Genomic DNA, 21107 nt, shown 5'->3' with positions numbered 1-21107 from the left:
CCATTTATTATTAAATTGTAAGGAAATGTCCTAAACCAATATTTAGTATTTTTATAAAAATTAATGTTCATACGTAATATTGACATTTAAGTTTTTTTATATTAAAGTAATTTTATGTTGTCTGTCACTGAGGCGTTCAGTTATTGCATAATCCCTTAGGGTTTGCTCATTTGCATTTTATGATGTATTGTATTTGAGGTTTGTCTGGGTGGTCATATTAAAGTCGAGTGAAAATTCCGATAAGAACTTATCAATTATTACGTTTTTTGTGCATTGACTAACCCTGTATTTAGACCTTTGCTATAAAATTTGTGCTATCAATCATTTTCAAATGTACTATAGTTTCATCCCACATGTAGCGAGATCTTTCATTGCGTCTTATGTCAAATATTGTGAAATTATAAACGCATAATTTTCGTTTATAATAAACCATTGACAGTTCAGATTGAGGTGTGGTGACATTTCTCACTCAAGTCGTGACAAGCAACTATAGTTTCCAGTGAATTTTTAGCAATTTCTTTATCCGTTTTCTTAAGTTGTCTTACAAGTCTTATTAACAATGTGTTTAGTGTACTTCAGATCCATCTCTGTGTTAAATTCACTGTTGAATATTTCACGGTACTGCATTAATGTTACAGTAGACGACATGGGTGCATCCATTCGATATACAAATCAAAAAGTTTGGAAATATTTAGTGTCTCTTCAAAATATAACTTTATTGTTTTTTCCTCTAAATTAATGAGATCTATTTGCCCCTACTATCTTCACAATATTGTCGCGAAATGTTGACACACATGTAGTATCTACCTACACAATTATCGGAACTATTAGAAGCCAATAAGGTGAATAAAATTGTAACAACAGTTACGGTGTAGTATTTGAAAAATGAGAATTATTTTGATACACTATATGGTACGATACAGTATTTTTCGACGAAAATTTGGATTTGGTCCAATATAGTATCTGTGGTTACTCGGTTATTCTATAAAAAATTTTTATATTTACGGTATTACTAAATTCGGAATCTTTCTTATAAATGCAGTTACAGCCACACCGACAAAAATGTTAGGTACAACATTATTCTATGTAGGAGTCGATATACACAAAGTGCAATAAACCAATTGGCTGAAGTACGACCGTTTTATATCAGAGTTACCTAAAAAATGATCGATTTAAATAGAGAGTTACAGAAGAGTTTCTTAGGGAACTTCAAGAACCCCATGTTCGCTAGTAGAACATCAAACCTTGGGCTCCATGGTCTGTTGAGCTAATTTACATACATAGAACTAAAACAATTTCTTAACGTTTTATTTTAAATTGATATAAATAGATTCGATACAACATGATGAAGAAACCAGTTTCTAAGTTATAATGATTGTAAATAATATAAATCTAATACTTTCATATTAAACGATGGATTAATTTTTCGGACTTTAGTTTTTCTCTTTGATTGTCTCTGCTCTGTAAACACATCTTCAAAATTTATGTATCTTTTCAATTTCCGTTTACCCATTACAGTTTTACCTTAAGAAAACATCAGTAATATTAGGAATCTATTAATATATTTAAAATTCTTGTGAAATGTACTGATACAAATTATTAAATTGTTTTTCTGCGACGAGGTATCTTTCTCATAATGTGTTTTCCAACATGTGGCTTCTGAGAAAATAAAATACATCCTTAGTTTATGACTTTTTGTCTAAACGTCTTTTAGTCCCTGTACTATAACAAAAATTATATAAGACACATTACCTCTATAAACTACCTTGATCGTTAAGAATTAAGCGTTAACCATAATTACAGATACGTTACCTAAAACCTCGAGAAAAGAGTTTTATTTAAATAAAAAATAACTCTTTTCTATCCTAAATACGTTTTCAAGCATCGAACACATTATCTACCTTATAATGCTCTTCTCAAACATGAAGCTTCATTTAGACCAAAGGTGATGAGGGAGCGAACGTAGACGGGACCTTGTATGGTTCCCCTCAACCACTGATGATCTTCCTCGAGTATCTGGTCTATAAGTAGTCGTAACCCAAAATTAATTGGATGATTTTGAATTTCAATAGACTCCCTACATACATACATACATACATACATACAAACATACATACATAAATACATACAGAATTGGAATTAGCATTAACCCGTTCTCAGAATTCGTCCCCCGGGTTGGATGGTTTTACATATAAAATACTGTATAATCTACCAATAATAGCAGAAGGATCAATTCTAAATATCTATAACGAGTGGTGGATGAATCAGATGATTTAAAAGATATATTTGTTATCTAACATTAAAATCGCTCAAAAATCCCTTACTTCCGTCGTCTTATAGACCCATTTTGTTGTTATCCTGCTTTACTAAAACTTTCGAAAGAGTTATCAAATTGGGGCTAGAGCATTTTATAGAACTACATTCTCTTCTATCGCACACTCAATACGGATTCCGCCGTGGGCATAGCACAATCGATGCGGTTTCTCAGCTGGATCTGGACATGTTTATCAAAAAATGAGTACTTGTTATGTCTCTTTATTGATTTAAAAGGCTCTTATGATGTCATAAATCTGAATATTCTCCAATAATGCATAGTAAATATCGGTATTAACGAGAAAGTATCGGCCAACATCGTGAATCTATTCGTGAACAGAAAAGTTTATATCAGAAACCATAAAAATGCATTACATGACCCTGGCCTAACTTATGTAAATTACATAGTATACAATGGTCAAAATATGTTTAGGGGCAATGAAGTTGTCATCAAATCGTGCAATTTTAACCGAAGCACAAGAGCCTGCTTTATCTGTACGAAGACAACATTTAGAAAACAAATGGTTAATAAAATACAGGGCATATAATACATTTCTGTTAAATAAAATTGCAGCAATTCGTGGACCTAACAAATCCTTATTGAAAAAAAAAAGAATTCTCCCCCATTGGACGATGCCTTTATTGATACCAATTCGTATAATAAATATATCAAACAATGTAACAAATACCCATTGTATCAGTATCCGCTCAAGGTTATGTTTAAACTGCATATTATATTTCCTAACTATTCTAATCATGAATGTATAAAAATAATGTAAAATCCGTCTTAAGGGAATGCGCTAGCAATCATGTTTACATTTATACAGATGGGTCAAAAGTGAAAAAAGTGTGGGTTTTGCATTTGTTACACCGGTCATCCAATACGTGGAGAAGTACCTACCGCATTTCAAAAAAATATACAATATTTTTAGCAGAAGCTTTAGCTATAAATAAAGCGCTTGATTGGCGCGAAAAAAATCCAATTAAGAGAGCTGTAATTCTATCTGATTCCAAATCGATTTTGCAAGCACTCATTGGATCTCCAATTAAACACTTTAAAAACGATATCATACTAAACATTAAATCTATGGTCTTTAACGCAGAATCATAAAAAATATATCAAATTCGATTGGGTTAAAGGACATGTAGGTATTACTGGTAATGAAGAAGTAGACATGGCAGAAAAGAGGGCTTGTGATACTGAAATATAAGCAACGACTGAAAGTAATAACGATTTCTTGCCACTAATAAAGAAAGATATCAGTAACAAATGGGAAGCTTTATATAAAAGTGTAACTAATGCTCATAATACTAACTATTACTATTATTCAATTCATCCAACGCTGCCAAATAGCATTCCTCACCTAACCTTTTCTCCTTCCAAATTATATGCTTTCAATATTACTAGAATTGTCGCCTTTACTTTTTAACTATTGTCGCCTTTACTTTTTAACTTATATTCGGAGGAAATATTTAAGGAAGCCTTAATGGAGACAACCGAAGGTATTATTGTGAATGAAGTAACCGTCAACAATATTAGATATGCCGACGATACCTTAGTGCTTGCTAATTGCAGAGAAGACCTTCAAAATCTAATGAACAAAATAAAACAGACTTGTGATCAGTATGGATTAAAACTCAACGTTAAGAAAACTAAATATATGATAGTTAGCAAACAAAATTATATACATGATGACGGTATAAAAGTCGGAGATGCCACACTGGACAGAGTAGAGAAACTCGTGTATCTCGACAGTAGTATCAATGAGAGCTGGGATCCAACCGCAGAAATTAAAAGCCGAATAGAACAAGCCCGAGCTGCCTTTGTAAGAATGAGAAACGTACTTTGCAGTCACGATCTTAGTATTGACCTTAGAGTTCGAATGACATCTTGCTACATCTTTCCTGTCCTGCTGTATGGAGTGGAAGCGTGGACTTTAACTGAGGCTATCCTTAGACGCTTGACAGCCTTTGAGATGTGGGTATACAGACGACTACTGAAAATAAGCTGGGTCGACAGAGTTAGAAATGAGAAGGTCCTTAGACGGCTGAACCAAACAACACAACTGGTCAATATAATAAAGAAACGCAAGCTGGAATACTTCGGTCACATTATGAGACACCCTGAAAAATATGATCTTTAACATCTGATCATTCAGGGAAAGATCCAAGGTAATCGTGGTCCTGGTAGAAGAAGAACATCATGGCTGAAAAATCTAAGGCAATGGTATGGAAAATCAACTACATCGTTATTTAGAGCTGCTGTCAATAAAGTCACGATAGCGAAGCCAACATGATATCCAACGATCGATAACGGTCATGGAACTAGAAGAAGAGGAAGATTACTAGAATTAAAATTCATCATGGTTGCTTCCCAGCCCATCTATTTAAAATAGGAAAATTCCAAGGACCCTTTTCTAAGTGTAACAACACTTCAGTGGGGGACTTAAACCACATATTTTTCGAATGTACTAAACATATGGGCTCATCCAAAGAGTTATTATCCAAATTGTATAATTTAAACGTTGCAGGTCCAGTTAATATATCTTGTTTAATTGCCTCATTCCGCAAATCAGTGTATGATATATTGATTGAATTTTTCAGGAAAACAAAAATAAATATTTATCATAAATAGCTTAATTTTTTGAGGTAGTCAAGTATATTACAAGTCATTTCATTTTAAGTTAGTAATATTTCATTATGATATGTGGCTAATGAACACAGTTCGAAGCCAAACCTCCCTTCACGCACACAAGATAAATACATAGTAGTGTGCTGTTATATTAAGCCCCTGTGATTATTCGAATAAAATTTGGTGGTTGTATTGTGCGGTGGTGTGTTCCGCTACGGTTCACGGCTTGTTTTTCACAGTGACCAAAACGACAATTCCTCTTTTGTTCGGTCAAACGAATATTTACTCTACTTTTTGTTCCAATATTCACTGAACGGCAACTACAGAGAATGCGGCAAATTCCTGGTGTGGACAACAGTTCTCTTGGACATTTGTCCGATCTTCTTCTTAGACTTCTATCGTCCAGTTTGGCCTCTCCCAAGTCCTTTCATCGATCTCTATCCTGAGCAACATTCTTCCAATTTGTTCCAGCTGTTCTTTTTATGTCATCTACATCTCATCTGTGGTCTTCGACTTGGTCGCTTAACTTTGTAAGGTCTCCAATGTTGTTTTATGGTGTACCAACGTTGTTTTTTTGAGTGTCTAGCAGTGTGACCTGCGAAGCTCCATTTTAGTGTGGCAATTTTTGTTGTGATGTCCTCGACTCAATTTTGTTTTTGATCTTACCCAGTCGTTCCTCTTTTTATCTGACAGTCGTATACCTAACATTGTTCTTTCAATTGTTCTTTCTGTTGTAGTTAATTTATTCATATTTGCCTTGGTTAGGGTCCAGGTTTGACATCCATATGTCATGATAGGAAGGATGCACTGGTTGAACACTTTATTATTGACTGGCTTTACAACTTGGAGTGTCTTTGCCGCATCCACTATAGCCCTTCATCTTCTACGATCTTGCGCTTCCATTTCACATTATTGTACCCCAATCCTAGATAAATCAGCTTCAACATCATCCTTTCATATTTTTCTGGGACGACATACTGATCTTCTACCGTCTGGTCTTTCAAAAAACACTGTCTTTAGCACTTTGTCTTCCTCTGATCTTACCACATGACCTGCTCATCTTATCCGGTTAGCTTTTATATGTCTGACGATGTTTTCAGTACCATAGAGTGTCACCAATTCAGCATTACGGCGCCTTCTCCACTCTCCTGTCAATTTATCTCTTTGAGGTCCAAATATCATTCTACGAACCTTCCTTTCAAATATTAGCAGCTTATTTATTTTCCGCTGATTCCACTTTTTTTTCTTCAGCTGATGTAGAGTCCATATTTCACTTCCATATGTAACAGCTTACCAATTAGCAACCTACGCTATGCGGACGACACAGTGATTATAACTGATAATTTGGAAGATCAGCAGTTATTACTTGATAGGGTGAATAGCATAGGTAAAAAATATGGCCTCAAAATCAACATTTTGAAAACGAAATATATGGTCATTAGCAGAAACCCTCCAGAAAACCCGATAATATGCATAGGTGACGATCGCATAAAACGCGTGAAAACTTTTAAATACCTTGGCACCACAATCAATGACCAATCGGATCCACAACAAGAGATAAAAACCCGAATACAAATGGCAAGACAAGCTTTTGTGAAATTCAGACCGCTCCTATGTAATCAAAACCTAAATTTCGAAATACGCTACAGAATGGTCAAGTGCTACATATGGTCCATCTTGCTTTATGGCATGGAAACGTGGACTTTGAAAAAAACATCTATCAACAAACTTGAAGCATTTGAAATGTGGTCATTGAGAAGAATGATGCGCATACCTTGGGTGGATAGAGTTCGAAACGATGACGTCCTTAAGAGAGCCGGCGTGGAAAGAGAACTCTTTAAATTAATTAAAAAACGCAAGATTGGTTACCTTGGGCACATATTGAGAGGAGCAAAATATGAAATACCACAGCTAATCCTACAAGGGAAGATCGAAGGTAGGAGAGGAGCCGGCCGCAAACAATTATCCTGGTTAAGGAATATTAAAGAATGGACAGGAATACACAATACAGGCGAGCTGTGTCACGCCGCCAAGAGAATTCTAGTAATGAGATAGTCGCCTACGCACTTTGGTGTATTGCATGTTAACAAGAGAAGATGTAACAACTGGGCGAATACAGTCTTTTACAGTCTTAATTTAGATTTTCTTTTTAACAGCTTAGCTCTTAATAATGATTCATAATGATCCAGAAAAATGGAATAGTGGCATTATGATAATATTGCATAAAAAAAGGAAATGCAACAAAAATTGTAAACTACAGATCGATCAGCTCGTTATCTCATTTATATAACCTCTTTATGATGTGGTGTGCATCTGGTTCTTCGGCTCCGAAACGAGTATGTGTCCAGAAATTTGACAAGAAGGGGTTACTTACTATCAGTTTTTTGGAATGGGAAAGGAATTTTGTTTGTGGATTACTTACAAAATGGTAAAAAAATAAATTCTGAATATTATTGTAACCTTTTAGACCAGCTGAAGAAAAAAATTCGTGAAAAAAGACCCGGTTTGCAAAAGAAAACAATCATTTTTCATCACGGCAATGCACCGTCACATATGACCATTTTGACAATGGCTAAAATCCATGGATTAATGTTCAAATTGTGGGAACATCCACCGTATTCACCAGATTTGACCCCTAGCGACTTCCATCTGTTTCTTATACCATCATACTTCCATCATACTTAAAAAAATTCATGCTTGGAAAGTGTTTTTCATCAAATGATAGGTCATAACAGCTGTTGATGCGTATTTTACAGCCCTTCCAGATTCTCATTTCAGGAATAGAATTCATAAATTGGAATCTCGTTGGAACAAGCGTATTGATGTTCAGGAAGACTATTCTGAACAAGAAAGTGTATTTCAAACCATAAAATTATGTTATTATCGAACCGCAAAACTCATTGAACAACCTGTTATACTGTACAACTATTTGTGAGTGTTAACATTGTTTTACATTTACGCTGTGATGTACAAAAGTACATTTAACGCTTTGATGTACGAAAGTAGCAATTAAAATTGTTTTGAGTGTCGGCTTACATAGATTGCCCACCATATTAACTCCTATATAAATCCCAAAACAGAAATTTTACTGTAGTACGACACCATAATCTAATGTAATTACTTCTCTCTCAACTATTTAAATAGTGCCTTGTCCTAAAACGAATAAAACTGCTCTACGTTCAGGCTCAGGACCGACGTTTCCCTGAAAAGTTGAAAATATCTGGTAGGTATAATAGATTTAGATGTGTTTATATAATGTTTTATATATATATATATATATATATATATATATATATATATATATATATATATATATATATAATGGAAAAGGATAATGCGAGTGAATAATAAAAGTAAAAAGTAATGGCATGTCTCGCTGCACCGTACTGAAGACGACCAATAGTCAGAAATACGTATATACGGTTGCCTTCCATCGATATACCATTTTTGGTTTTCTGTTTTGCGAGACATGCATAATCACACATCACATAATAGACCAATGAATTCAAAATATTATTGAGTATCCATCTTTGTAGAGATTTTTGAGAAAGATACCTTGCAGATAGACCAGCTGTCATAAAATAGGATAAGATTACCTTTAGAATTTTCAAATATTGTTTCTAGCTTATTAAATGGTTTGATAGTCCTGTCAGTGTAATGTTTCAAAATTTCTGTATCTTTATAATTACTCCCCTTAACACCGATATTGTTTATTTTGGTTTGTTCTATGTTTTCTTTATTACAGTTCATTGTATAATCGGGTACGTCAATTTTTAAATGCTCTAAAGATAACTCGTCAAGTGTCTGTTCATGTGATAGATAATTTTCAATACTCATTGTAGAATCATATTGATTTTGGTTCAAAAGTTCTGATTTTTTTATAGTATAATTATTTTTCCTGCTATAATCCATTTCTAGACTGCCTTCTACATTAATGTTTGTATTTTCAGACGATGTTAGACTTTTTTTGGAGATTTGAAATATTCCATTGTTCTGTTTCAAGAAATCATTTTCTGCTTTAATTAATTGGTTAAGCTCTGTATTATTCTCCGTATATTGGAGCGGTGTATTGTTCTAAAAGTAGAATATTGTTAGAAGCATATAAACAATCAATTTAGATTACACTTACTTAGCATGCATATATTATAGACCAGAGAAATTAGCCAATAAAAAGCCCTTTTCGTGACACTCTTTGATACAGGTATCTAACAACTGCTTTTGATACATTTGGTGATAATAATATATAATAAACAAAATATGTAAAAGATTAAACTTATTTTTATACTTATAAACAATATATAAACAATGTAAGATCGCTATTTGATTTTAAATATTAAAAAATGACACAATGTTACTGAAAAAGGATAGCAAATCATTTAAAATGAGTGCTTCTAAAGTTATTTTTGTTAATTTGTTGCTTAATTATTTCAAAAATAGTTTTAAAACTTGATTTTTTGAAAATTTAAAAATTATCTTCTAAAAATGTACAAAAAACTTTAATATAGTGATAGTAGGCACAATATCACATGTATTCAGCTATAAAAATTTCAAGAAGTTTCACTAAACATTTATTGCAAAATTGAAATTGTTTATCCCAGAATAAGCAACAAATTGAAGAGAAAGCCTTATTTTATCTTATTAAATCATTTAATAATTAAGTAATTTATGTTAAATATTGTAAAATATGTTTAAAAAGTACTGTGATTTTAATTTTACAAACATTTAAAATAACTCAGATGCATCAACATATAGGAAGTTGATTTATTTAAAATGTCGGCATTTTTACACGAATTTTAAAACAAAATTCAATGTCATACAATCCTTAGAACTCGAGTTATAGTCCGACAATTTTCAATTAAAGGTGACTAATCTACAAATTGAACGAAGTGCTAACGGCAACCATGTAAAATCTCAGAAGTAACTTCTTACCGGGGTCATTTTTATTGTGTATGCTTCGCCCATGTAAATAAGTGAAAAATTAAGATAGTCCCATAAAAATTTGCCCCCGTAACAATACAAATTGATGCGATTCACGAGCGTATAGTTCGACAAAATCATTGAATAGTTTGAAGCATCGGTAAACTTATCAACATTTCTCTGGTCTATATATATTTGCGTTCTTAGAAAGAATGGGAATGAGATAAATATGATATTTTAGTTCGTGTTCTTTTTCTTGGGAATATATTTATTAAATAGACTTTTGATCTTAACTTTAAAATAGTTTTGAGATAAGGAAAGAAACTTTGAGATAAGTTTATTCTTTTTATAGTATTAACCCATTAACGACCAATACAATGAACAAAGAGAAATTTGACAATTAATTTATTAGATTGGATTAAAAACCCATAAATTAAGACTAATTTACAACCAAAAAGGAACATATCGTATCTTAAATGTAAATTAAATTTTAAGGTGAAAATTTTCGAAACATTCGGGTATAGATGCATTCTACACCTTTTACATAAATAAATAGTATTACTTTTGCACATCCTACATTCTTGCACTATCGTCTCTTTTTGTAATGTGGCCAATAACTTCATCTGATTCCGACGGCAAATAAACCACATTAAGTGAATCAGCATTTTCACAATCTGTCTTCTGCTAACAAAGCTATTGACTAGTAGTTAATGCCATCTTCCTTTCATATTTCGAGAATTTACTGAAAAATGCACTACTATATACACGCATTCACATGATAATAGTTTAGCTTACTTTATTTTAATTTATATGGAATATAAAACAAATAAACACAAGGAACCTTTCAAATCAAGTTTAAAAAAAAAACAAATATACCGTTTACAGCACACAGCAATTCTATAAATAGAGAATGAAGTGTAATAACGAGATCGTATATTAAAATTTCAGATTGTTTAGTATAATGAAAAAATAAGTATTTGCAAAGGTTTCTGTTTTTTGAAGTACTGTATTAGAGGTTCTCTATAATAACAATAAAATTTTACTGGTTTAAATAAATAATTAAAATATTATTTTTGATACGCCCCTGCAACGTTGATAAGTGGAATATGATTTCGTCGCTTTAAGTGCGATGTTGCCAAGTAATCACCTTCAATTAAAAATTGTTTTAGTATAGTAGTATTTTTCTTTATTTCCCGTTTTAATATTTCAACAACTGAATTCATAAATTCAAAATAAAAGTCGCAATATCTCTGGTTCTAATAAATGAAAATTGATGTTTTTTTTTATTTGATGTACCTGGTTGCATATACATATTATAAAAATTCAATTAGTTAATTTGTGAAGTGTTTATTTAACTGAGTAATTGGTTTAAACAATTTAAAATAAAAATTTATTTTGCAAAATTTTACTTTTCTCTTATTATTAGTAATAGAATAGGTTATGAAAAAATAGATAACTTAAATATTTATGTATTATAGCTATAAATAATATCTTTTAAAAATAAATTTTACAAAAAAATAAAGTTTTTATTTGAAAAACAAATCTATATGTGTTAATTTTTCTTGAATTATGCTTATTATTTTTACGATTATTTTTTTTACTGAAAAACATTACAAATATATTTTAAACAAATTAATTGTTATAAACTTTGTATAATTATAAATAAAAGTAGTAAAATTAAGTGTGTAAATGGTTATATGTTAATTATTTATACCTACAGATTAATTCCATAATTATTATTTTATAATTATACAAAGTTTATAACAATTTAAAACACTAATGTTTGTATTTTGAGAACGATTTCCGAAGTGGAAATTGAAACGCCAATAAACGTATTTTAACCTTTAATTGTGGCTTATTCCCATTTAAATAGTAATTAATTAATGTGTGTAAAATATATGTAATGTTTTTGAAAAAAAGTAATTATAAAAATAATAAGCATAATTCAAGAAATATTAACACGTATATATTTGATTATCAAATAAAAAATTAATTTTTATAAAATCTATTGTTAAAAGACATTATTTATAACTATAATACATATATATTTAAGTTGCTTATTATTTCATAAGCTTTTCTGTTTATAATAATGAGATAAAGTAAAATTTTGCGAATTTTAAATTGTTTAAACAAATTACTCGGTTAAATACACAATTCACAAATTAACTAAATGTATTTTTATGATCTATCTTTATCTTTGGCGCATCACTTTTTAATTATAATCCTTCAAATGGTTCTATTTGAACTGCTTATCGGTTTTAAACAAAGCACCGGTAAATTTTTGAAAAAAAAGGGTTAACTTAAGTTTTAAGAGTCGTAGGATATTATGTTTTTTTTTGTAATTCCGTGTAAATTGCCAAAATAACGAATTCAAAAAAATAACTTCCTACATGTTATTGCGCCATGAGTTATTTTAATTGTTTATAAGCTTAAAATTACAGTACTTTTGCAAACCTATTTTACAATATTTAACATAAATTTTTAATTCAAATAATGATTTAATTTGATAAAATAAGGCTTTCTTTTCAATTCGGTGGGTTCAGAATGTATGCATGCCTAATCGAGTACGCATAATAACGTTGTAGGAAAAAGCTTTCGGGTATAAACAATTTCAATTTTGCAATAACTATTACTTTTTTTTCCCTAAGTTAATGGCACTGGCAAAGCCAAACTCATTTTAAAGGATTTTATATGCTTTTTCAGTAAAATTGTGTCACTTTTTCATATAATTTACCGGTCTTCACCATTAGTATTTAAAATGAAATAGCGATATTACATTGTTTATATCGATACACCAGTTCCAAAGAGTAACAAGTCTGAATTTTAGTGATTTCGAGTAAAGTATTGGGAAGTGCTTCAATAACCAATATTTAAAAGTTCCAAAGGGAAACAACTCTATAATAACGTTCTGTAAAGATGTCACACATATTTTTTGTCATAAAATGATACTTATTTTAATTTCAAAGTGTAACAATTCCAGTTGTTTCATTTTATAACTGATTTATTTTCCTAACCGTTCCAAGCCTTAACATTTTTGAATTTTACACTTGAAAATTAGCAACATTGCTTAGACTTGGTTGACTTTTCTAGCTTGACATACCCAATTACAGTTCCGTAGGTGGCTTATGATTTTACACATTCGACAAAGAGTTCTTCCAAAGTTATTTGCATAATTTTGAGTATTTTGAACATTTTGACTAAAATGGATCAAAAACGTGATTTTCTAACAAGATCTGAGTGTAAAAACGAAGAATGGCAGTAGAACAAGACATACTCAGCTACATCGAAGAAAAACGTTTAATTTGGTATGGACTGGACATGTGATAAGAATAAGAACAGATCATAAAAGGTGGATAGCAAAGATTTCGGATTGTAGCCCAATAGGAAGGAGGAAAAGAGGTAGACCTCGAAGGTCTATATATAGATATAGATCTATCTATATAGATAGATAGATCTGAGTGTCTTTTACAAGCTTGCCAAAATGAAGGAAGTTAAACAAGGTTACTACTTACAAGCTTAAACAATTATGTATACTATTTCAATTTACATAAAAATTAAATTAGAGTCTGTAACAGCTATTTTAAAAATGCATTGAATATAAACAACAGAGTTATACATGCAGCTTTAAAGAAGATTATAAATACAGGTTTAATAGAAAATGACGGAAGAGGTGGTAACCAAAAGGCTGGACGTCCAAAGATAGATGATGAAAGAAAAAAGGCACGTAGATTCATTTCCCGTAATAGAATAATAGAATCCCATAATAGAATCTCATTACTGCCGAGTACGCACACAAAGAACATATTTACCGGGGGACTTGAACTTATCTGAAATGTATCGATTGTATTTGAAGCAGTGTACAGAAAATAACTGTCAGCCTATTAAAAAGCATTTATATGAAAATATTTTCAATACTGAGTATAATATCTCGTTTTTTAACCAAGGAAATCTATTTTAACCGCTGAAAAACCAGGAAAGCTTTGATACTGACATTAATGAAAAGAACCAAAGTCGATTAGAAAAAGAAAATGATTTAAACATGTCTTCTTCGTCAACTGTAGTGTTGTTTTGACTTGCAAGCAGTTCAAGTTGTTCCAAACGGAGACAGAAGTGATTTTTTTTTATAAAAGAAGGATTGCCTATTACAACTTCACAATTTACGATATAAATAATAAACAAGGATATTGCTACAATATTTGAGGGATTATGTTACGGTAAAACATGTCATATATTACTCAGATAATTGCCCTTTGCAAAATAAAAATAAGTTTATATGGGCTTTTTACTCCTGCATTGTACTAAATACACATATTGAAAGCATTACTCTTATGTTTTTTGTGGTAGGACACACCCAGAATGAGGGCAATGCAATGCATGCTCTTATAGAACGTAAAAAAAGCGTGTTCTGAAAGGAGGACCACTGTATGTGCATTCACAACTAACACCTATAATAAATTTTAACAAAGAAAAACGAAAAATCCAATATTACTAACGAATTTCGAGATTTCATGGATAATAAAGCTTTGGTTAAAAACACAGATAACTACACCAAAAATAACAGCGGAGAAACAATTAAATGAAGTGATGTGCATATTGTTCAAGTAGAACAATCAGCTTACTACACATTTTTATACAAAAAATCATTTTTTTAGAAAGAATTCGAAAATATCAATTTTGATCGGAGAACAAGGTATCCACCCGGTATTTCACCTTTAAAGAAAAAAGACCTGATTTCCTTAAGCAATTCTGGGTCGATCCCAAGAGCATATTGGGATTTTTATCACTGCCTTTCTGTAGCCTCCACAATGGTAGACGAAGAAAACATTTATTATCAGATTAATATATTAAGGTTTTGTAGTATATTTAATAAATATAAAACGATAGGTTTTTTTATGTTTTATTTAAACAAATCTCATACCTAATTTGAACTTTCAATGAAATATGAAAAATCTTTAGTTCCAAAGTGTAACAACTAAACAAATACCTTCAAATTACTTATTGTTTATGTATATATTTCTTTTTTAATAACATCATAGTTTAGCTTGTATCTCTTAAACATTAAAAAATATGCCGATTGTTATTATTTTAACAAAATAATAACACAGACATCTTGGAAAATAGATTTTCTCTGTTTTCTCGTAACTAATGATTTCTGACTTGTTACACTTTGGAACTGGTGTATCGATATATTGCTTATAAGTAAAAAAGTAAGTTTAACCTTTTACATATTTTGTTTATTATGTAGTGTTATCACTAAATTTATCAAAAGCAGTTGTTATATACTTGTATCAACGAATATCAAAATCCTTAGTTCGCTGGTCTATAAGTTAAAAACAATTTTAAAGACCAAAGAAAGATTAAATGACATAAAAATTATAAAAATTCAGTATAAAGCAATGTTAATAAATAAAATTAAAATATAATAACGTTTTCCCAGTTTGATTGGGACATAGATCTCTTAATTTACATAAAAACTTACCATTGATTTCCTTTGTCTTTTAGCCCTCTTAGTGGATTCAGTTTTTAAATCTGTGATTTCTGTGTTTGAAAGGGAACATCTTTTATTTATTTTAACGGTTTTTATTTTTTCATTATTTTCTTTGTTCTCATTTTGTTCCTGATCCAGTAAGAAATTACGGACTGCTTTTTTGATGTTCTTGACTTCCCTAATTTTAGTATCTTTTATTGGTGGACTATGATTTTCTTCTGATGTTTTATTAACATCAGAACACGACTTCCTTCTGAGATGTCGCTTAGTGTCTGAGATCTTAGTTTTATCTTTTCCCGTTGCTAAATTTTCTTTTTCAGTTTCGTTGACTTTATTTTCAGTCTAAAACATAACATATACTAATCCCCTTACATAACATAATATATTATACTGTTAGGTAAGAGAATTATGAGTTATTTAAATCTTAGTAGCTCAGTGTAATCAATTTGTAATCAAACATGTTTTTATATTCATTTGTTCTGGATATTGAATGTAAAAACATCTTGTTAAGTGAAAATTATTTTGAAAATTCATCACTACAAAAATATGTAGTTAAAGGTATACACTACAAAAATATGTACAGGAGGATATCGTCGTTGCGCGTGTAATATCTGCCATGTGCACATTTATTGAATTTGCTTCACAGGCTTGGTCATTCTATGGGCCAGTAATATCTGCTATGTGATACAAACTTATTTTTGTAAGGTATTAAATTCCGATCTGTCATGTGAGTCTGGAAAAATTCTAACCTCGTAATATCAGCCATGTGATAATGCAGCACATGGCAGGTATTTTCTTGTAGTTGGCTGTTCTGCGTTTCACGTAACAGACCGACTAGTAGTGTGAATAACTGTCATGTGTAGCAATATCATGGGTTTTGTTGTGAATTAGCATTTTTTGAAAAGCAAACCACAAGTCCTCCTCCACAAAGACTTATGTGGAATCAACTTTTAGGTCTATAAGCCATATGTACTCTGTTTATGACGAATGGTACAATGAGAACAAATTTAACCTGGGTCTAGAAAGTTTTTCACTGGTGTTTTAAAAGAGGAAAACATCGCAAATCATAAGCCCAGGAAAGATCAGTGTGATCCATGCTGCATTCAAAAGCTAGGTCTTGTAGATGAAAATACATTTCAAAAGCATATTAAAATGAAAGATGAAGCTACAACTGCCAAGAGTGAAGCTGAAGAAAGTGCTAGCCATCAGAAACTGGTGCTCGCGATGTAACCTTAATTTCAGAGGGTTGTAATTATCAAAATCGAAATAAACTTTTAGCTTCTGTCTCAAGTGATACTGCAAAATCTAGGAATATTATTATTGAACAATTATACCTGGAAAAGGGGCATACTATAATGCAAGCGGATTCTGTTGATTCCACTCTTGAACACTACTTTCAGCCTCCTATTAACTCCCCAGCGGATTACATATCTCGCATGAGAGCAGCAAGGCCAAAGAAACTATACCATGTTATTCCGTTGGATTATACTTTTTTCTTCAATTATGAAGCACTTCCAAGTACACTACCTTCACTCAGACCCGGTAAAAAGGTAGGAGACCCTGTTGTCACCGATATTCGTGGTCTAAAATACTTGCCTAAAGGAGAGATACAGTTTTACATGTATATCATATACATGTATGATTATCACATGTTCTTTTGCTGTGCTGTTTGTTAATTTGTAAACTGTACCTAGTTTCAATTAATTGTTTATACAACTTTATCTCTGAATGTTCCATTATCATAAGCTTTTTCACAAATTTAATATCATTGACTGCTACATGTCTTTTTAAGGTAACACACAAGGTTCTTTTTAGATGAACTGATAATGCTTTCCAAGCAGAAAGCGAAACGTCTTCAATAAATAGATGAAGTAGCCACCTTCTTTGTCTTTTATTTCTCCACTTTGACCGAAAAACCCACCACTCTTCGAGTGTTCCTTAGTTTATATATATATATATATATATATATATATATATATATATATATATATATATATATATATATATATATATAGAGAAACACTCTTTTGACTTTTTGTCGAGCTTTCGGAATTGTTCCTTTTTCAAGACACTGTAATATATATATATATATATATATATATATATATATATATATATATATATATATATATATATATATATATATATATATATATATATATATATATATATATATATATATATATATATATATATATATATCTATATATTTAAAAAATGTGTAAATATTTACAAAATATCACAATTCATCAGTGCAACTTACTAGTTGTTGAGATTATTTAAAATAAACTTTGACACTCAACATTAATAACACAAATATAAAATATAATAATGGACAATACATTCTAAAAGTGTTGGTCAGGATAGTAAAACTTAGTTTATGTCATGACATCTTTTGATAGTATGTTTTAACTCCGATACATAGGGAACAGAAAGAAAAAACAATGTGATTAAAATGTAATTAGTTGTTCTTAATATTGTATTTATTTTTCAAGAAATAAGAGGCCCATATTGGGTAGTTTTTTATTTTTGATGTTTTTCCAGTAAATAACAATAAATGTTGCTCACTTTATCTGTGTCAGACTTTTTATTTATGCAAGATGTACTAGATTTTATGAAACACATTTCCAAGAAAACACGTTTTGCATTTATAATTCGCAATTAATGGAATCGATTCAACTCTAATTGTACCAGTTTTCATTTTTCTAAATAGAGGCGTTCTGGAGTTATCAAAAAAACTACTTACACGGCGCAATCCTCAAAGTGTTCTAGCTCCCTTAGGAAGCATTTTCGGACTAGCTGAAATGGGTTAAATTGTCTTAAAATTATCTGAGGAATTTGCGGTTTTCGTTTGTCAGGAGACTTTCTGGACACCCTGTATATATATGTGTATATATATATATATATATATATATATATATATATATATATATATATATATATCTGTACCCCGGAGGTAAAGGACACTATGTCCATTTTTATCAAAATTCCGATTATTGCACTTTTGAATATAACTTTTCTGGCTCTACAGAGAGTAAACCATACTATGTCCAGCTACGGCAAGTTACCGACTTTTTAATGAACATCAAGTCCGCTTCCAGTCAGAGGTAAACAACACCATGTTGACTTGGTGTTGTTTACCTCTACTAAATGTGTGCACTGTTATTTACCATCCGGACATAGTGTTATGTACCTGGTACCTGGTGGAATTTTCATGAACTAAAATAATTGTAATCAATTTATTTAGTTCACAGTAGTGTGAGATTTTTAAAAGTTGTAAAATAAATCCGTTGTTTAATAATTGCAAAATGGATCCGAACTATCGTGGGAAAAATTCTTACCGAAACCACAAATAGTATATATCAACATATCAATTCCTTCCCAAAGTACGAGAGTCATTATTCCAGAGAAAGGAGCAAGAGAAATTATCTGGGCACAGAACTTATAATAGAAAAGATGTATCAACTGTACATTGATTAATATGGAAGACATGTGGATCCAAAGCTAAGAGCAAAAAAAGTGGTTGTACGCAGATATTTTAAATAAAGACTTCAAGTTGTCGTTTAAACTACCCGGATAGACACTTGCGATACATGCAGTACATTCACCGCTCAATTGAAAAATAATATTACTGCAGATAAACTAACCAGTGTACAGGCTGATCATGATGCCCACCTAATTGAATTTAAAACTCGGTATAACTTAAAACAATTAGACTTTATAATGGCTAAAGATTCACCAAAACACAAAGTACTATCTGGTGATTTGCAAAAATGTTTGCCTTCGCCACTAAAAAACAATTGTGTTAGTTTCTACAAAAGGAAGCTTTGGACATTAAATTTTAGATTATATGATGCCAGTAATTATTCTGTACAATGTATGATGTGGGACGAATCGAAAGGGGCCCGTGGTGCAAATGAAATTGCCTCGTCAATTTTGAAATGGGCCGACAATACAATTCCAGGTAGTCAAGTAGAGGACATCACTCTTTGGACCGATAACTGCTATGGACAAAATAAAAAGATAAGTATTATAATGTGCTATTTTTGGATACTGCATACGTACCCTCAAATAAAGACGATCACTCAAAAGGTTTTACTGAAAGGGCACACACATATGGAAGCAGACAGTGTTCATGCTTTGATCGAGAGGAAAAGAAAGAAACTTTCCAATTTGGCCATTTTAACACCATGGGACTGGCAACAGTTAGTTACGGAAACATCAGGTAAATACACAGTGCACAATATGGAACTTGCAGATTTCAAAAACGCTGTTCGATAAAAAACTGTCACCTAATCCTCCTTTTGTTAGTAGAAAAAAGAATGTTAAGAAAGAGCCTGTTCTACGGTGAACATGTGTTTTCCTAAGTACAAGTCCAACAAGAACACATTGGAAAGCTCTTTTATAAGACCGATTTCATTAATCAAAATATGTATGAAGTGGACTTCATGAGGTATCGAAGACAGCAAGTAACGTTTCCAGCCCAATTAAATCCAGTCTCAGTAATCCCATTACCAATCACAAAATAAAAGTACAATGACTTAATTGCACTATTGCCTTTTGTTCCGTCGGTTTGTCGTGCGTTTTATCATAATTTAACACAGCGATGTAGCCACAAACGATAAGAAGATGAAGATGATAATGGAGCCTCTTTAACAATAATTTTGAGACTTGTCGTCTATAATTTTATTTAATTCTTATAACATTATAATATTTGTCCCTAATAAATAGTATAGGCTGTTTTATGTGTTTTATGTGTCTATTTCATAGAGACCCTAACATGCAATGTCACATTATTTAGATGTCACAGTTTTTATAGGTAAACAACACTATGTCCAACTACACATTTTTTAAAAATTTGTATACAATGAACGGTAAATTTTATACAATGAAGGCAAAACCATCATTAATAACTTTAAAAAAAGTGATGTAAACTTACCCATCTGTTATCATCACAATTATAGCACGCACTCATTCTTCTTGTGATTCTAGTTCCATCTGGGAAATCATTTTTAGGAGGGTTATGTTCATCAAAATGACCAATAGAAGCTCGTAGAATGACGGCATTGTGTGTACTTTTTAATGGCGTAAAAAGTCCTGAATATCTTCGCTGCACTTTGGATTTTATTTCTGATTTTGAATCTTGATTTACAAACAAAGTAGATGTGATTAAATCTCCTATTTTCACCTTACTTAAATCTTCATATTCTGTCATTTTTGACATACTAAATATTACGCGTCAGGTATATAATTCATATCACTTATATCAAGTGTTTGATGGTAGTCAACATAAATAATGTAATAGTTCAACATAAATATTACTTCTATATTTGTTTTTAAATGAAGTTTATCTTTTTAGTATCACTTTTAATATCGTAATGTTCCGATTAGTTATTTCTTTTGTTGTCGCAGACGACAGAGTAATTACTTATTAGACGCAAAAAATTAATCACATTTTTACAATTCTTGTGATAACTAAATGCTATAATTCTAAAAATTAGTCCGGTTAGTTTAGCTCAAAATATAAATATTTTTTACTTCAATTAACCGCATCAACTATAATACAAAAATAGGTTATTAGCGGAAAAATATTAAACTGCTCGTCAAAATTTAGATATACAGGGTGAGTCATGAGGAACTTTACATACTTCTACCATATGTAGAGTCCCTCAGGGGGCATATCATGTGGCCACTAAAAAATGTCAACTCCTCTTCTTTATTAATTAACAGGGTGATTTGTGTAATTGACCATTTATT

The 21107-nt window shown here is 31.1% G+C and overlaps 2 protein-coding genes across 2 annotated transcripts in view; one reads left to right on the top strand and one right to left on the bottom strand.

Annotated features, from left to right (window-relative positions):
• The window catches only part of Gas41 (YEATS domain-containing protein 4 Gas41), a 34795-nt gene that overhangs the window by 4419 nt on the left and 9269 nt on the right, over positions 1-21107 (top strand). The window lies entirely within an intron of this gene.
• Positions 1301-20782, bottom strand: LOC140446218 (uncharacterized). Its single transcript, XM_072538760.1, has 4 exons — positions 20290-20782; positions 15342-15692; positions 8542-9019; positions 1301-1524 (listed from the first exon to the last, which is right to left on the bottom strand). The coding sequence occupies exons 1-4, from the start codon at positions 20572-20574 to the stop codon at positions 1367-1369; spliced, it is 1272 nt and encodes a 423-aa protein (XP_072394861.1). The 5' UTR covers positions 20575-20782; the 3' UTR covers positions 1301-1366.

Source organism: Diabrotica undecimpunctata, chromosome 7 (assembly GCF_040954645.1).
Source record: "Diabrotica undecimpunctata isolate CICGRU chromosome 7, icDiaUnde3, whole genome shotgun sequence".
NCBI classification, from domain to species: Eukaryota; Metazoa; Arthropoda; class Insecta; order Coleoptera; family Chrysomelidae; genus Diabrotica; species Diabrotica undecimpunctata.
This window is presented reverse-complemented; position numbering and strand designations above follow the sequence as displayed.

Bases quoted from the DNA above. Each gene is read 5' to 3' on its own strand.
- LOC140446218 (XM_072538760.1), bottom strand. From the start codon at position 20,574: ATGTCAAAAATGACAGAATATGAAGATTTAAGTAAGGTGAAAATAGGA. The intron at 15,693-20,289 runs GTAAGTTTACAT...GTTATGTTTTAG, and splicing joins ATTGTGATGATAACAGATGG to ACTGAAAATAAAGTCAACGA. The intron at 1,525-8,541 runs GTAATCTTATCC...TGTTTTCTTAAG, and splicing joins AATATTTGAAAATTCTAAAG to GTAAAACTGTAATGGGTAAA.